The sequence below is a fragment of the Eulemur rufifrons genome, chromosome 17 (genome assembly GCF_041146395.1).
Source record: "Eulemur rufifrons isolate Redbay chromosome 17, OSU_ERuf_1, whole genome shotgun sequence".
Classification (NCBI taxonomy): domain Eukaryota; kingdom Metazoa; phylum Chordata; class Mammalia; order Primates; family Lemuridae; genus Eulemur; species Eulemur rufifrons.
In genome coordinates, this window is record NC_090999.1 from 6,026,492 (window position 1) to 6,044,419 (window position 17,928).

General features: G+C 42.9%; 1 protein-coding gene across 1 annotated transcript in view; it reads right to left on the reverse strand.

The window, feature by feature from the left end:
• SEMA5A (semaphorin 5A) overlaps window positions 1–17,928 on the reverse strand; it is a 320,883-nt gene that overhangs the window by 92,326 nt on the left and 210,629 nt on the right. The window contains exon 11 of the mRNA XM_069492176.1: window positions 2,747–2,954. Coding sequence (XP_069348277.1) covers window positions 2,747–2,954 — 208 coding nt within the window. The remainder of the gene's footprint in view (window positions 1–2,746; window positions 2,955–17,928) is intronic.

Sequence of the window (17,928 nt, forward strand, 5' to 3'; positions counted from 1 at the left end):
CACCAAAAATCTGAGCTGCCAACTCCTCATCTGAACCACGGAAGTGATCTGCTACTTCACCCTCAGGGTTGACATAATGATTCCGGAGAACAGTGATAAAATCTAGCACAGTGCCAGATATGGAAAAGAAATTTGTGAAATTGTATCAATTTTTATCATTCATAAATGTCTTAATGGATGGTATTGTGCGTTGCGTTTGAAAAAAGATATTCAAGAAATGAAAAATGTAAATATGATTTTGAAGGTGACAGGCAATTCAATTAATCAATTTAATTTAATTAAGTGAATTTATTTTATTAAATATTTTAATTAATTAAGATCAATTCATCTTGTTGAATACTTCAAAATTTATTTATAAATTTGGTTTTCCAATAATAAATGAAATTGCTGATATTCTACTGTGGGAAGTATAGTTGGCAAAGAAATTAGCATCCAATTGTTATCCAATTATTATCCTAGTCCTATCAGTTGTACTTCTTCAGGCATATTTCTGGAAAATTAAAATTGCGTTTGTCTTTCCCTGTAATTCATTTTAAAAACTGGTCATAGGGATATTAGTTCTTAACAGCAGACTCTGTTCTCCAGGGATTGTTAAGTAGGGAGGCTTTCCTGTCTTTCTACCGGAGGAGGATAGTGGAGCTAAACATGGGAAAGAATTCAGAGAAACACTTGGGTTGAAATAGATTTTCTCTATTTCAATGGAATATTAAAGGGCCAAACACAAACAACCCCCTCTGAGTGCAGGCGCACAGAAGACTGCAGTCTATCAGCTGATCTCTTACTGCTTTGCTCTGAGCAGGTGGACAAGTGAACAGCAGGGAGATTCAGCTCCAGATATAAATGTAAAACTCTCCTCTCAGGAGCCTGATGAACACAGACAAGGGGCCTCATTCTCCCTGAAAGAAAAGGGGAAACTGAACTCCTCCAGGGTGCTTGTGCCTGGTGGCGCCGGCTCCTGTGGATTCGTGACTGGGCTTGAAGTGCAGTTGCGTGAGAGACGCCAGCCACACCACGCCTCTCTTCACCACCCCGACGCAGGACTTGGTTTCCTAAGTCACACGTACAAGGAGCTGAGCTACTGCAACCCGGACGCAGTAAAGCAGGGCATGATGACAAGGATGAATGGCTGTGTGCTCTGCAAGCCACGCACTCCCGTTCTGGCACCAGAAACATCCTCTAGACAGTACAGGCCTGTGTCTTCCTCTGTGCTGTCCTGTGTCACCCCCAAAGAAGTCATCATTAAAAGTCAGAGCTCACTGGGCTGTGCCCTTCCAGATGCATTTCAACTTGTGACATCCCGTCGGCCAGACCTCAGCCCTCCCTGTCACCCACTGGACCATCAGTAATTGGGGAAGAATAATTCCTGCCCTACACTAATCCTGCAGGGAACACAAACCAGAATGATTTTATACAGCCAATGGTTAAATTTAGGAAGTAGACATAGGCAAAATATGGTTGCTAGTAAATATCACTATCTATTATCAATGCTCACAATAGCATTATTATTATTATAGCTGGGAGGCTCCTAACATTATTACTCAACTATCTCTGATACCACAGGAGGTGTTATAGTATACACTTCATTTTCTAGAATCATCTTGAAAGGTATATTGTAGTGATTCCACATAAGATCTTTCCTTCTACCTAAGAATACCAGTTTTGCAGAGTGCTTTAAATTTTATACTCTACATATTATCCCATATGATTCTACAGTAATTCACATGTGTTAGGTGAGAAAGTGAATTCAGAAGTACTTCAATGACTTGCATCAAGAAATAGCAAGAACAGGACTGTACCAGGAGTTCTAGCTTCTGTGATAAGTTCCAAAGCTGGTGGCATCAGGCACCTCGTTTAGAGAAAGATATGGCAGGTATTTGTGAGTGATATGTTGAAAAAGACCATTTCTATACCAAATCTGTAATTATGCACTGCTCTGGGGAACTAGAGTATTGATTCCTAAGAAGGTTTAAGATGATGATTTCTCCAAGGGCAGTCTTTTGTCAGGGGTCAGAGTACATATGCAATTTCCAATATTAAAGAGCTTTCCAAGTGTATGGTATATACAGCATTATTCTGTTTCCTAAGCACCTAGGCTTTTATGCTTCCAAATTAAGCTTCAAACACCACTGTGGTCGATAGTGGATGCCCCACAGAAGATGGGAAGACTAGCTGGGCATAGGGAAGGCACAATGGCACTTGTGTTCCCCTGTACCTGCTGGAACTCCCTTCACTACCCACCTTGCAACTTTGGGTGGGGGGGCAGCACCCTAAGGGAATTGGTTCAAGGACAATAGGGTGGGAACGCCCAGGAAAGGGGGTATCACAGCATCAACATCCATGGCTCCTTCTTCTCAGGGGGTTTTCAGCATAAGAGCTTTGGCCTAGCAGGATACACTCTTTATAATATTTTTTGTTATATCTATATTCAGATAAAATACAAACTTGTGCCAGATTAATAGATTAACACAGGAGCACCAAATATCAGCATTATCACCAAGTATTCTAATGCACTAAATAATTTACTGTAACCCTGACGCCTGCTTACAGACCTTAGAAGGCAGTTCCTCCTCCATGGGGAACGGGCGGGTTGTTCTCATCACAGTAAACCAGGAGCAGGAGAACTCTGCACCTGGGAGTCAGGACTTCACAGAATGGAGGCCCAGAAGCTAATCAGCCCAGGGGCATTTGGAGCCCCTGGGTGGGCCCATCTCAGGCCCAGCACATCCCAGCCCCAGGGGCGCCCTACCTGGGTGTGCGGTAGAACTGGCACCTCTTCAGGGGGATCTTGGCCACATGTCCCCGCAGGCCCACAAACAGGACGCTCTGGCTGTGGAGGATCTGCAGGCTCCGGACGGGCTCCCGCCGCCCCTCGGGGAAGAGCTCGATCTCTTCCAGCAAACAGGGGCCTGAGGTCTGATTCAGGGGTGCCCGCACCTTCTTAATGGTGCCGTAATCTGCGAAGGCCACAGGGAGAGAAGGAAATGAGGTCAGCAGGTCTCACTGGCCACTCCCGGTTCAGCAGAGCGTGCCCCGCAGCAGCAATGGGTGGATCTCCAGCTCGTGCGGTCAACTGGGCACCTTTCAAAAACAGGACGCCCGGGCCCCACTGCAGACCGGTTCAACCCATGGCACAGCACGTGGGGCCCAGGCTCCGGGATTTCTCAAAGTCCTCCCATGATGCTATCACACAGCCAGGGAGGAGAACTAATCATTCACCATTGGCCTCTTCCAGTTGCAAGTCTAGAGACTGAGAAAGCGAAGAAGCAAACTCTGTGTGCTTGCTGAAGGTAACAGTAGAACTCTCCTGAGTACAGATCACTAGACTGTGAGTCTAAACAATCCTTTTTTATAATTTTTTTATTTCAGCATATTACGGGGGTACACATGTTTAGGTTACGTATATTGCCCTTGCCCCATCCGAGTCAGAGCTTCAAGTGTGTCCACCCCCCAGACGGTGCGCATCGCACCCATTAGGAGTGTATATACCCATCACCTCCCCGCTTCTCACATGCTGGACAACCAGTTAATGTTACCACTACATGTGCACTGAAGTTTTGATCAGTTAATACCAATTTGATGGTGAGTACAGGTGGTGCTTGTTTTTCCATTCTTGGGATACTTCACTTAGTAGAATGGGCTCCAGCTCTATCCAGGATAATACAAGAGGTGCTAGAGCACCACTGTTTTTTGTGGCTGAGCAGAACTCCGTGGTATACATATACCACATTTTATTAATCCACTCATGTATTGATGGGCATTTGGGTTGTTTCCACCTCTTTGCAGTTGTGAATTGTGCTGCTATAAACATTCTAGTGCAGATGTCTTTTTTATAGAATGTCTTTTGTTCCTTTGGGTAGATGCCCAGTAATAGGATTGCTGGATCAAATGGTAGTTCTACTTGTATCTGTTTAAGGTATCTCTATATTGCTTTCCACAGAGGTTGCACTAGTTTGTAGTCCCACCAGCAGTGTATGAGTGTTCCTATCTCTCTGCAACCACGCCAACATTTATTGTTTTGGGACTTTTTGATAAAGACTATTCTCACTGGGGATAAGTGATATCTCATTGTGGTTTTGATTTGCATTTCCCTGATGATTAGAGATGTTGAGCATTTTTTCATATGTTTCTTGGCGATTAGTCTATTCTTAATGTCAGTTTCTGCTGAAGTCAAGAGAGACCAGGAGTAAAGGGTGGCATTTGGAAAAAGAACAGGTAAAACTGGATTATTGGAATAACAGAGATGGGCCCTTCAACCTCAACAATCTGAGCCATTAGGAAAACGACCAAAGGAAAAAGAAAAGGTCAGAAATGAAATGGTTTAAAAGGTAAAGTTCGTACATTGTCACACAAAATTGTAGTAAATTCAATTTTAAATGTGGCTACTGGGGAAGAAATATTTACCCAATACGTATTAAAAGACTGGAGTGTAACTTGAAAAGGACAAGAAGAAATTCCCCCAAAGAATCCCAGCCATGAAATACTGGGGCACCAATCTCTCCCCACCAGAAAGTGTGTCCAAGTCCTGGGACGAGTGAGTTACTAATCCCACTCTGGGAAGAGTAAATGTAAAGAAAAATGTGTTTTTTAGCAGGAAATATATTTTAAAAAATTGGGGTTTGAATGAAGTACCGTCCTAGAAGCAGAATGTGGCAATAAGTGAAGCTGCCAGGACAAGTTCCCAGCGCACTTCATGGGAACAGAGTAACCTGCATGCAGCCCCGGGAAGCAGCAACGACGATTAAAACACCCACACAAACTTTGTGCACCGGTGTGAGGAGGTGGGAGCCAAAGGGGTTTATCTAGAACAGTATTGTCTACTGAAAATATATTACAATCCACATAAATATTAATAATTTAAATTATTAGTAGCCACATTTAACAAGAGGGGGGATAAAGAAATGGGTGAATTAATTTTAACTATGTATTATTTTTATTTAACCCAATGCATATAAAATATGTAATACTTCAAAACAGCATCATCATAAAATTTCCAATGAGGTATTTTGGTTCTTTTCTTATACTAAGTCTGAGTTCTGAGCATGTTTTACACGTTAAGCCTAGTCCAGTTCATACCAGCCACATTGCGGGTGGACAGCAGACACTTTTCAGGAGGCTGTGGCTGTGGCGTTGTACACCTGGGGATGTGCAGAGGTGTCCCTGTGCCACCCTGGAAAGCCGGATGCCCAACTCCTGCCCACGCCTCAACCCCAAACAGGAGACAGCCAAACTCACAGTATGACAAGCTTCACTCTTCTGCATTTCACATATTGAACCTTGCCATATTATTTTCTTTGAATAGAGAGTTGGGTTCACCCTCTATAAATGTTTAAAAATCCCTGCACTAGGCCAATTCAATTGCCTCCTATCTCAGGTAAGATGCTGGAGGTCCATAAAGGTTAAGGTAATAAGCTCACAGTTACACAGCCAGTGAGTGCAGCCATGAGAATAGAACCGGGCCTCTGCCTCCTCACCTGGGCAGCTGGCATCACCTGCTGGCAACCTGTCCCCAGGCAGGTGAAAGTATAAAAAGGGTGACACGCAATCCCCCTAACAGGGCATCAGTAGTATGCCCATGGCTGATGAGTTCCTAAACAGTCAGGCGAACTGATAAACTAGTACATTAAATAGCAACTGTTACTCAAGATAAAGGTGAAGCTATGATTTATAGAAGTCCGCTTACTTCATCACAGTGTTCACTGCACAGAACACTAGGGTGTAAGGGGCGCCACCCACGCCCAGGACAGCTCTGACTTGCCCACCAGGCTTCAGGCTCCTGTTTCCATGAGCTCAAAGGCAAATGAGAGTAAGCTGAGGAAAATCCTTCTATTTCAGTTTTATTCCGGAAAAAAAAAAAAGAACACTTAAGGTAACAAAAGATTTGCTTAAATGATAAAGTTGACAGTAAAAATAAAACCCTTAACTCTCTCTGGATATGTGTAAGCTCTAATGTGCATAATTCAATTATTAGTGGTTAAAAATTAACGATATTTTTGGTTTTTAGGAAAAATAGCCGATATTTTCTAATTTTCAATGCTTAAGGGGCCAACCTGGATTTAATGGTTTGAATAAGGTTCTATTTTGCATCTTGACAGTAAGGGTCAATTTAAATGAATACAAGTTTAACAATCCCTCCTTTGGTATGCAAATATGTCACATAATAACACAGAGACTGTTATGAGCTGAACTGTGTCCACCCAAAGGTCATATGTTAAAATCCTAGCCCCTGGCACCCCAGAATGTGACTGTATTTGGAGATGGGGTCTTTAAAGTGTTAATTAGGTAAAATGAGGTCATTAGTGCGGCCCCCATCCAATTTAAGTGCTGTCCTTGTTAAGAAGAGATTCGGATGCAGACATACACAGGCACAGAGAAAAGACCACGTGAGGACGTAGAGAGAAGGCAGCCATCCGCAAGCCAAGGAGAGGGTTTTAGGAGAAGCAAACCCTGCTGACATCTTGACCTTGGACTTCCAGCCTCCAGGGCTATGAGAAATAAATTTCTATTGTTTAAGCTGTCAAGCCTGTGGTGCTTGGCTATGGCAGCCCTAGCAAACTAATATAAGAACTCTATGTCAAGAGTCAGAAATATAAATAATAGATTTTTGTCATCCAGATAATTTTTTTCAGAGCAATTTCACAACTAGGCTATAAATTATTTTTCCACTTTTCTCTAAAATATTGTGACTTAAACTATAACACAAAGATATTATAAATCATGTTAGATTCCATTTTTTTAACCTTGTATGATCACAAGACTCATAAAACTAACACCCTATTATTTTCAAATATTCCTATTTATTTCACTCAACCACCCATATACGTGGCTCTGATCTAGAACAGTGGCAGGGACAACACAGGATATGCGACATTTTGCAAACTAGATGTATTTTGACAAACATGTAATAATTCAAATGCACAGTGCAATTGCTTATAACCTTTCTGAGAATGCCTCATCGTTGGGGGAAATCAGAGAGAACAAAGTGAGCACTAGAGAATGAACTTTCAGGTATCTAAGAAAAAGGTCTCTGATTATAATGACTTTTTTATTGGAGGATTTCTAGAATTTCTGTTCCATCAACATTTAAAAATGTATGAAAATAAAGATTTTGCACAAAAAAAGAAAGGTGGGAAACGAGGAGGGAGGGATAGACAGAGGAGGTAAAAGAACACAGTGAACCCAATATAACACTTGCCATTGTGATGACGGAGAACAATGTTCATTTCTTCATACCTGTATATGATCAGACAGGCTTCTGCAAATCATGACAACTTGAACAATAAAAAAATAATACCTAAACAACACTTGCATGAAAGTCATTGTGTCTTATGTGTCTGATGGCTTAAACCCTGATATGCCCGAGAACTCTGAGCAATGAAAAAAGACTCAGAGAAATTAATCTGTCTTAAGCACAGCAGCTCAAAACACTTCCATAAAATAAGATAAAATATATATTTCCTCTGAAGTGCAATACAAAATTTAAGGGGTGAAGTTGTAACATATTTGATATATATAAAAACTTTAATTTTATACAAAAAGAAAAAAGGTGGTACCAACACAGAAACGTTAAACAGTTTAGGAAAGTGGGAAGTAAGAAAAGGAATTATTGCAAAGCAAAGGACATTAAATCTATTATGGATTCCATTCTCCCTTTATTACTTCTCTAACTTTTGTTATATATTAGGGGAACGTTTATTATTCAGTGTTCCATGCGCTGAATCCAGTATCAAAATTAAACCTGTGAAACAGACAAGTGACACCTCTGACAATGGTCACCTGTGACAAAGCTGGATATTCATGTGGACAGCAAGGCTGCTAACCTGGGAAGCTAAATTACTTTATTTCCAATTGTGCATTTGACTCTATCTGATTCTTTGCTGCTATATCGGAAAGGCATTTTTAGTGTTTGTCTCCTCGATTCTGAGTTCCTGCAGAGTAAAAGAAAAGCTTTTGTGTTTGCATCTGTTACTGTTCCGAGCATTATCAGTGAGGTAATGATGAAATACCCGCTTCCACTCACTGGGCAGCGCGTCGCCATAGCAACAGATCATTATATAAAGTTCATCAATTCAGATGGTCGTTATCCCAAAGCAGCAGACAGCTAATATGTTACAAGGTTCTTTCTCTTAACTTGTAAATGAGCAAATGAATTAAATTGGTCTTGGCACCGGGAGCTCAGCATTACATTTATACAGCAAAGGGGAATTCAGAGAAGAAAACAGGTCTGCTTGGCTAGTGTGTGCCTGAAAAGGAGGTTTTAATTAACTCAGTTATCAGATTCAACTAATGGCTTATTTTTTCCCCAAAAGAATAGTCAGTTTAAACTTTCCTGGCATAAATTAAATGCAACATTCTTTAACCACAAAGTATTGTTTTAAACCACGTACCCTGTGCCCTGCCCTTGGCATGTAAGTTCCAGAGAGTTTCAGGCTACAGGGATGTAGTCTGTCTTGTTCTCTGTGATCTCGCTGGGTTCCAGGGCAGAGCCTGGCACTCAGTAGGTGCTCAAGCAGAGCACATGGCTCAGTGTGTGGACCCTGGGGCCCAACAGCCCAGGTTAGACTCCCAGCTCCAACACTTATGGGCTGTGTGGCCAAGAGCAAGTTGTTAACATCTCTGTGTCTCCTTCCCCCTGGTGCCCAGCTCTCAGGGGTGGGGACCACTACGTGAGCTCATCTGTGTGTCTGCTTGGATGGTGCCTGGCAACAGGGCACGTTGCATGAGAATTTGCTATTTTTATTTTCCTGCTACTGTTTAGCTTGTCGATGATAAATCCTACTCAAGTTTTGTCTAAAATCAGCAAGCTCCCTGCTCCGCTAGTAGTTGCCTGCACATAGCCAGCAGGGGAAATGATATCTCTTTTACAGTGGCTTAGAATGCCTTGCTGAACAAAACCTCAAAAGCTCCTTTCAGGACTCTAAATCATAAGCCCATGCTTATAGGAAATTTACCGCTGGAGTTTCCTGTGAATAAAAACCGTATTACATTTAAAACAAGAGTGCAATTAATAGGGTCCTCTGGGTATCCTTTCTAAACTTTCATCTAACCCACAGCTTAAATATAACTCCAATCATTCTGTTAAGGAAGCAATTCAAGTTTCTAAAAGGAAATTACTTGCCTTAGATTTATTATATCTAAATTACCAAACAACCACCCAGTTGGTAATGTTGGCAGCCCTTCTCTGACAGTCACCAGGCAGAAATCCAGAGTCTAAATTTCCCTCTCACCCCCAGTGGTGAAATTTATACTGTGTCTGGTCCCATTAGTTGTCGATTGAGATGGTTGAGAAAAACCTATGCTAAGCACTTTTGCACTTTTGAAACATTAATTCAAAAGAAAAAGGAGAGCTCTCTACTCAATGGAATAAGAAAATTATTTTGTCATTTCTCTGAGTTGCTACATTCTACCAATTATGATAGTACCTGATGTTTCAAACTGTTTGGTAGCTTGAGACTCTATGAGCTTTATTCAGACGTGTCTTACCCATTTCCAGGGCTTTAAAGACAATCTGAGGTCTCTATGGCTGATCCAAACCTTCCTCTCTGGCTTCAGTCTGATTTATAACCAACTATCAGACCTCCCATATACAACTGGAACTCAGTGTATCCAACACAGAACCCAGGGTCTCCCCTTTGGACCACATCTGTCCATGCACCTGAAATCCCGAGTTCATGTGTTAGGAGGAAATATTCAATCTGATCATCCTACATTTCGCTTCACCTCCTATCTCTCCACCCACAACTCCAGCTAATTTAAACATCTCACCCTTTCCAGACTCCCCATGCCCTTCTGCACAGGCCCATGTTTTCCATATCCTGCACCTTCTCCACCAGCACCCATCTCTCCGTCTCCCAAGAGCCAGCTCCCAGGCCTCCCCTCGGGGCCACGTCTGACCTCCCAAATCCGTGTGCCCATGGAAGGGTATTCTTCCTTCAATTAAGGTAGCATACTGGGCCAAATGGCAGGATAAAGGTCGCTTTCCTTGTATGACGTTAGCTTTCCTTGCTGCTACTTGATGAGTCTCATCCTCATCTGTGACACCTTCATTTCCTCAGGAAAAAGCAGATGTCAATCAGGTTTACTGAATGATTACACAGGGATCTCACAATTCTATACGTATGCCTCAGAAGGCAGTCTTTAAGCACAGGGTTGAAATTTATCTTTCAGTTTTCCAGGTTATCACTAAAGAATAGCAGAATAATCACATTAAACAGTTCTATCACTTATTTTGACGACTTAAGGTGTCCAGAGCACACAGGTCACCCTAAACTTCTATTTTCCTCCCTTTCTGCTCACTCCACTGAAAGCTGCCCGAGAGGCGAGAGCTGAAGTGAGGGGGCTGGGGCAGGGGTCTGAAGAGGAAGCTACGACTGGAGGGGAGCCCTGAGCACAGCAGAGGCCTTCCCACACGCTATGGCCATGGGAGCTACCGGGGGGAGGCTGGAACGGACTTCCCAGGTCCAGCCCCTGAGTGGGACTCAGGAGGTCTGCAGTGCCCCTGGGGAACCAACATCACTAACAAGAACTCTAGGGGAACCTATGCAAGGTCTAGGATGATCCTTTGCCAACAGTTAGGGGTTGCTGATTTTAGTTCACATCACCAAAGGTGCCAATATTGAGGTCAGTGATGGACAAGCTTTGAGTCCTGGCAATTGTTACTCAACTTCCTGAAGCCTTTATGTAAAGTGTGTAGAGCTTGGATCACAGAAGTGCTTTCTGTGCCTTCGTCATCATTATATAGCTGGTGAGGAGGAGGAGGTGGAGGATGCTATGGCAAGGGCCCTCCCAGCATGCCTGAAGCTCTTCCTGCCATATAATAAAATTCAACACCTCCTGCAAAAGCCACCAGGCAGGGGTGTGGTGGGCCGGGGTGTGGTGGGCAGGGGTGTAGTTCTCCACCTGTGAGTGCCGGGACTGAACATTCATCTCCTATTTCAATTCAAGTTAAAAACTTTGTGCCATAGATAGTGCAATTTCTGTTTGACAGATGCAAAAACTAAGACTCACAGAGGCTACATCATTTTCTGACATCACCCAGCTTACAACAGGTAAAGGAAATATTTGACTCAAATATACCTGAGATGAGGGCTTACATGTTCCCTCACACCATGTTAATTCATCCTTCTCTAATGACTTCATTTTATATTAATCTCATCCCTGAACTGAACTCCGAGTGCATTAACCATCATCTGAACATTTAACAAAAATTTGGATCATTCCTTAACGACCTAATACAACTCAGTCCTCTCTGCCAAAATTGTAAACTCCTTAAAGTTAAGGACAAAGCGTTTCAGTAATGAAAGATGGAAAAGTCCTGGAGAAGTGATGCACAACATGAAGTCTACAGTTCACAATGCTGTACTATATGCTCGAAATTTACTAAGGGGCAGCCTGGTCCAACACCAGTTAAACATCCTCCAACCATGAAGGCTGCCGTCAGGTGTCCAATCAGACAGCAGGAGACAGGGGACAAGGGGGACAAGAGGGTGATTCCTAGAGATGGGGCAGGAGGGAGTGGGCACGAACCACAGGACACACAGGGCAAAACTCAGACACTGGAGCAAAGAATTGATCACAGCATCCTGAGAGAAGATATCAAACGTCTGGTCACTAAAACTGGGTGACAGGTCAGAGCCAACTCGGGACAGAGAAGAAGTGGCACTGAGCCTGAGCCCTCGTGCTCAAGGTCAGGAAGGCCCTGGAATCTGAGGGACCAGAGGTGCGGGTTAGGACCCAGCTGTGGGAGTTAGAGGGTCCCCAAGGTAAGCTGCAAGGTGAATACCCACAGCTCAGCATTTCCACAAAGCCCAAGACCACTGGCTCCCATCCAATCCATGCAGAGAGAATGACCGCTGCCCAGAGATACTGAAAAATGCCAACATTGTGTAATCAATAGGATTTCTAGTTGAAGGAAAAAGTTATAGTTTAACTCAAAGAACAGCGGCACATTGGGAAGATCTCCTTTTAGAGACAATTTGCCAAGGCCTTTGTGGTTGAGACTGGTTTTTTTTTTGTTTTTTTTTTTGTCTTTTCATTTTGGAAAAAAAAATTTCTTTTGCTAAGGACAAGGTCAGATTTTTAAAATAAATCAAATGATCATATCACTGAAGGCCTAAATGAAGACTCTACCCTGAAAATTAATCTTAGAGATCACTTTCAATAACAAAGATGAGAATTGTTTTTTTTTCAAAATCCCTAAGTATATTTGGGTATTTAGATAATTAATTACTGGATTTTTATCATTGTCACAAATACATGAAAGTTGAAGCCTACAAAAACCTTGAAACTGTTCTGGGGGTGTGAAACCAACTTCCACTGGGTTTAACTAACAATCACTTTGAAGGACTTTTAGTAATCACAGACAACTTCAGCCTCAATGTGCATTAACAACAGTACTTAGCACATCTTTCTTGGTTACAGAAGAAATCTTCAGTTTCTTCAGCAAATGTTATCAACTTTTTCTCAACTCAATTTTAATTCCTCAAATAAAAATAAGAGGTATTTAACCAGATTCATTCATTATACTCAGCTGAGCCACAGGAGTTTGAATAAAAATAGATTACAAGAACTGCCCTACTGAACATTATTTCAATTTCAAATGGTTTAAACTTTCAAACATAGTTAAGCTTTTATAGTCTTCAGAAATCCAAAAACTGGTGATAGGTATTCTGTTGGTCAGAAAGTTGATTAATATGCATTGAATGGTCTTCAGTGGGAAAACAAAACCCAATAGTTCCTTGTTTTTATATCTGTGGTTGAAATAACGACAATGGCACTAGAAAGGACTAGAAGGATGGGTGGAGAGGCATGTGGACCGATGGCTCCCTGCTCTTGATTAACTCATTCATCCAGCATTTATTTAGCACTCACGCAGGTCAGACACCATAACATGGGGGAAGGAAAGTTTCTGCAAAATCATTTCTCTTTCAGCTAAAGACACCCCTAAAGTCAAGAATAACTGGCTACATAATTATAATTTCAGGTTTTCTCAATGATTTCAGGGGTATCTTTAGTACTTTTGGGCTGTTATTAAAAAAATACCATAAACTGGGTGGCTTATAAAAAACAGACACTTATTTCTCATAGTCTGGAGCCTGGGACGTGCAAGATCAAGGTGCTGGTAGATTCGGTGTGTGGTCAGGGCCTGCTCCTCAGAGACGGTGCCTGCTTGCTATGTCTGACATGGTGGAAGGGGCTAGGGCTCTCTTGGTCTCTTTAGTAAGTGCATAATCCCATTCATGAGGACTCCACTCTCATGACCTCATCACCTATTAAAGGCTCCACATCCAAATACTCGCACACTGGGGATTAGATTTCAACCTATGTATTTGGAGGGGACACGATCATTCAGACCACACAAACGGATCGGTTAGGTATCAGTCAGGCTACCTTGAGTCTTAATTAACACATGTCACGTCCTCAGCTTCTCCAAGGAAATATTGATCTGAGGGGTAAGTCAGATTGGGCCATGTGGGAACAGCATTTGCCCCTAGGGCCATAGCTCAGCACATCATTCCATTCACAGCGCTGTGAGAATTGCGGGGTTTCTTAATGAGAACCTCCACAGTATCTTTTGGTAAAGATGAATCTGTGTAAAGACCATAAAATACCATATTTAAGAAACATAGATTTGGCCATCTCTATGTTTCAAAAAGGAAAGAGGGATGAAAATGTAATAAACCAAGAAAAAGGAGAGAGGAATAAAAATCATTTCATGCTGTATTTTTTTTCTTAAACAAACAAATTAAAAGAAATTCTGATGTTGACATTTCTACAAGTGACAAATACTGTTTTCTCCACATCCAGGACAGGTTTGTTGTCATCCTTGGCACTGTCAATAATTGCACCACCGTCAAGCTGTTTCCCCAAATCACAGCTCCCTGCAGACATCCTGGTGGAAGGAAATGTCCTAAGTGCTAATTTGCCAGGAAAATTTGGGGAGAGTTTGTTTCCACTAATGAGTTGCAGGTGGGAACTGCAGTATTGACAGTTCACCCCCTTCCTACTCCTTAACACTCTCTTACTCCCAGATCTGCCAAAACTCTTCCTTTCTTCTTTCTACTCTTTAAGAGATCCTTCTCCCTTTATCTCTTCTGTGAAGGATTTTCTGAAAAGAAGTGATAGGTTGTCCTTTCTTCCAGTCACTGCTGTGCAGCAGCTCCCGGAAGAAAGCCCACCTATAACGCCATCATTAATGCCATTTCATCGTGCATTGGAGGATGCACTTGCTTCTTCCCTGTCCTTCCGAGCGCCCTGCTGCCTGCTTTAGAATTTAATTAAATAAAGGTCAGTTCCTAAATGTGCTTAGTAATGGCTGGTCATTATTGCCAGGCAGGGGCCATATATACAAGTTAACAAGGATGACAGGATGTGCTTAGATCAAGAATAAAAGCAGCAGACATTCAAAACCAAGGCATAAAAATCCTACAAGTAATTAGGCTACTATGATTAGGTGTAGTTCCACCTTGCACCAAGAAACAGCGCAAGCATTCTAACTCCTTCAGAAAGCCCCTGCTGCCACGGCCTGTACCTGGACTAAATCATTATAGAAAGATTTACTCTGCAGATGTTTCACAGGATGAGACAACAGCTCTGTGGTGATCTGAGAGTGGAATCAGAGAGCTCTCCTCGAGCAAAGATTCAATTTGCTAACACATCGTAATAGAATCAAATTATTCCAGATTTTATGGTTCTAAGAAGAATTTTGTTTTCTGATTTCACAGCTTAGAGAGTGACTGGGGTGGGCCAGATGACAGCAATTTCACATATTATTCTAATACCCACCAGCAAGGGAAGCTCTAAAATGCTCTTCCTTGCATGCCCAAAGGAATCACAAACCTCACCCAGATGCTATGTGTTCATGGAGGGTCACATCCACCCCGAGCAGTGGATAGTCTTTTCTTGTAAGAACCCTTAATTCCCACAGTGGTCTGGAATTATGGGGTGTCGGAGCGGCACCTGAGGGAGAGATGCAGTCCCCTCGCAGCCTGTGAATCAGAAGGATTCTCCCCATGGGGCATTTGTGCCTCCAGCCAGAAAATGCACACACATCCGAGTGGAAGTAGAAAGAAAGGAAAGGAGGAGATGCCCAGGGTGCAAGCAGAGATGGAGAGGACCTCACACTTAATGCTGGCAGGTAGGGGTTTTATTTATTCCTTTGGTTTTAGATACTGGGGGAATTACCCATTAAACACCATAAAATAGAAGGCATTTTCCTCTTTCCCTCTTCTTGTACATTCCAGAATTTTTTTTTTTTTCCAGATAGACATTTGCTCATGCAGCACTGGAGAAAATGGAAAATAACTTCATTTGCCATAAGCACTGTAGCCAAGTCTGCACAACCAGATGTGGAGCAAATAATTAATGCAATTATTATGCATCTCAAACCGGAGGAACTGTTTCTCCCTTTAAATAGGAACAGCCCTAATAATAATTGCAGTAGTGGCTGTTTTCCCCAAGGAAGAACAGTCATTTAATTTTAAACTTTCTAAATTAAAACATATTTAGAAGGTTTTTGGAGGGGGTACAGAGAGGTAGCATCTATAGGGTAGGGGGCATCCCAGAAGCATCCTGCGCTGGGCAGATTTCTAAGACGGTCTCCAGGTCCCCATCCCTGGTGCTCATGCTCCGTGGAGCCCTGAGAGTGTTGGCCAGACCCGTGAATATGACAGTGTGTCACTCCTGTGACTAGGTAACACTATAGGGCAGCAATGAAAGGATTCTGCGGATATAAGTAAGATCACAGGTAAGTTGGTTTTGAGTTCATCAAAAGCTGGATGATCCTGGGTGGGCCTGACTGCATCAGGTGGAAGCCCATAAAGGTGGGCCTGGGCCCAGGACAACCACCTGAGTAAGCTCTGAAGCACAATCGTCCCCAGTCAAGCCTTGAGAAGAGCCCTAGCTGGCATCTTGATCGCAGCCTGGTGAGACCACGAGCAGAGGACCCAGCTGAGCAGTGCCCAGGTCCTGACCGATGGAAACTGTGAGATAATTAATGTATGTTGCTTTAAATTGCTAAGAGTATGTTAATGTGTTGTACATCATCTGAATGCCCCACGTAAGCCCTTGTGGAACTGTGTGTGAAGCCCGGTGCCCTGCTGCTGTTGAATAAGGGCCCCTGTCCCAGTGTAGGTCACCTGGTTCCCATTCTCACAGTTGTCGGAGTCAGGGGTGGGCCCTGGCCTGAGAGCGGTCACTCTGCTAGCTGAGCAGCAGGCCAGCCTGACGGCCAGGACAATGGTGACGAGGCAGACAGGCCAGACCCCCTTCCAGGAAAGCGAGTCAAGGAATGCAGAGATGGGTGACACTGAGGGGCCAACAGAAACACGTGTCCCTCAGATACACCCCGTTGCTGGAAGGGACAACAAAAGAAACGCAGATCAAAGCGAGTATCAGGCGAGCACTGCACCGAAGGTCCTGCTGGCCCAGTGGAAGGTTGACTCTCGGGGGTGACAGTATTCAGAGCCTCCCTATTCAAGCAAAAACACAGCCATCGGGAAACCAGAGGGCCAGGGGAGTGAACAGGCTGCTCCTGTCTCTTTGGAACCTGGACCCCACAGAACTCAGCGTGTAGGTTACAGAAAATGAAGGCAGCGAACAAGAACAAGATGAGTCCCTTAAACGATGGAGTAGTTTAAGATACTATTCTATAATAATTACAACTGTAAAATGAAACTGTGGGAAACAGTGACATTGACCATGTCTCAACCTCCCTGAGGCTCCCACTCGGGCAGGCTGTTTTCCTGACCTCCCTGGCCTGGACATTCGCAGGGCTTCATTCTGGGGGTGGTGTACTGGTACTTTCTTGCATTATGCACCTTCTGAAATGGGTGTCTTGGCTTAGGCTTCATGGATGACTGGTCAATCTTTGTTCATAACCACAGTGAGAGCCGGCAGCGTTCCTCTGCAAGGCCGGGTCCTGAGCTGTCCGGGCTCAGCTTCACCCTCCTGCCCTGGGAGGACACCCTGGGGCACTGAGCTCTCTAGGACATGCAGGCCTGGGCCTTCTGCCGGCCTTCTCTGTCTCCCAGGTTACTAAGGGTTCCGTGGATCTGATTTTAAACTCAACCCAAGTGCCCTATTAGAACTTTAAAACCGAGCACAAGGACATAGGAAAAGGCCATTCATGGCCACATGTCACATCTCACCAACCAGCAGATGAGTGGGATTAGACTTCTAAGCACTTATTTTTTATATATTAATCAGTATAATTTCAGTTCCAGCTCCAGTATCCATAAACACCCCAGGAGAAGTCATAATAAACTTGAATATACATGAGGGTAAATCAGATAAATTGAAACTTGGAGCCTGCCTCATTCAAAACTAACAAAACTGATAGTCTCAGAGTGACAGAATTTAGATTTATTCCTTAAAAGATCATTTTCTTTTATTTTTTAGTTGATAAATGCTAATTATGGAGAAAACAGAAAAAAACCTCAGAACCATATTGAGGTTGGTTCCAAGTTGCTGGTGGAATCTCTTCTCTTGAATTTTTGTTTAAAAAAATAGTCTCATCAGATTCTGCAGTGGACACAGGTAGCACTTTCAGTTGTATTCAATTTGCACACTCAGACCTTATCACAGCGATCGTGAGTGGAAAAAAATTTAGATAAGATCTTCTTTAAGACATGCTGGCATTTTGTATGGAGAATAGTTAACAAGCATTTGCAATAACTATAAAATGTATTTGACCATAGCACAGATATGGATGGGGGGAGGAGCCATTGATCGGATGTCCTTATTATCTATGGAGATCAACTAGAAAAATCCTTTTATAGTAACACGTGCAGATTCATTATCAAATTAGCAGTCACCTGGGTCATCTCATAACTGGATTATCTGGGATAAAAATATCTGCTAAAAATTCTTAAGCACGTGCCTAAATTATGTAGTCCAATAACCAGTGTTCTGCATTAGACGTGCCTCATGAAG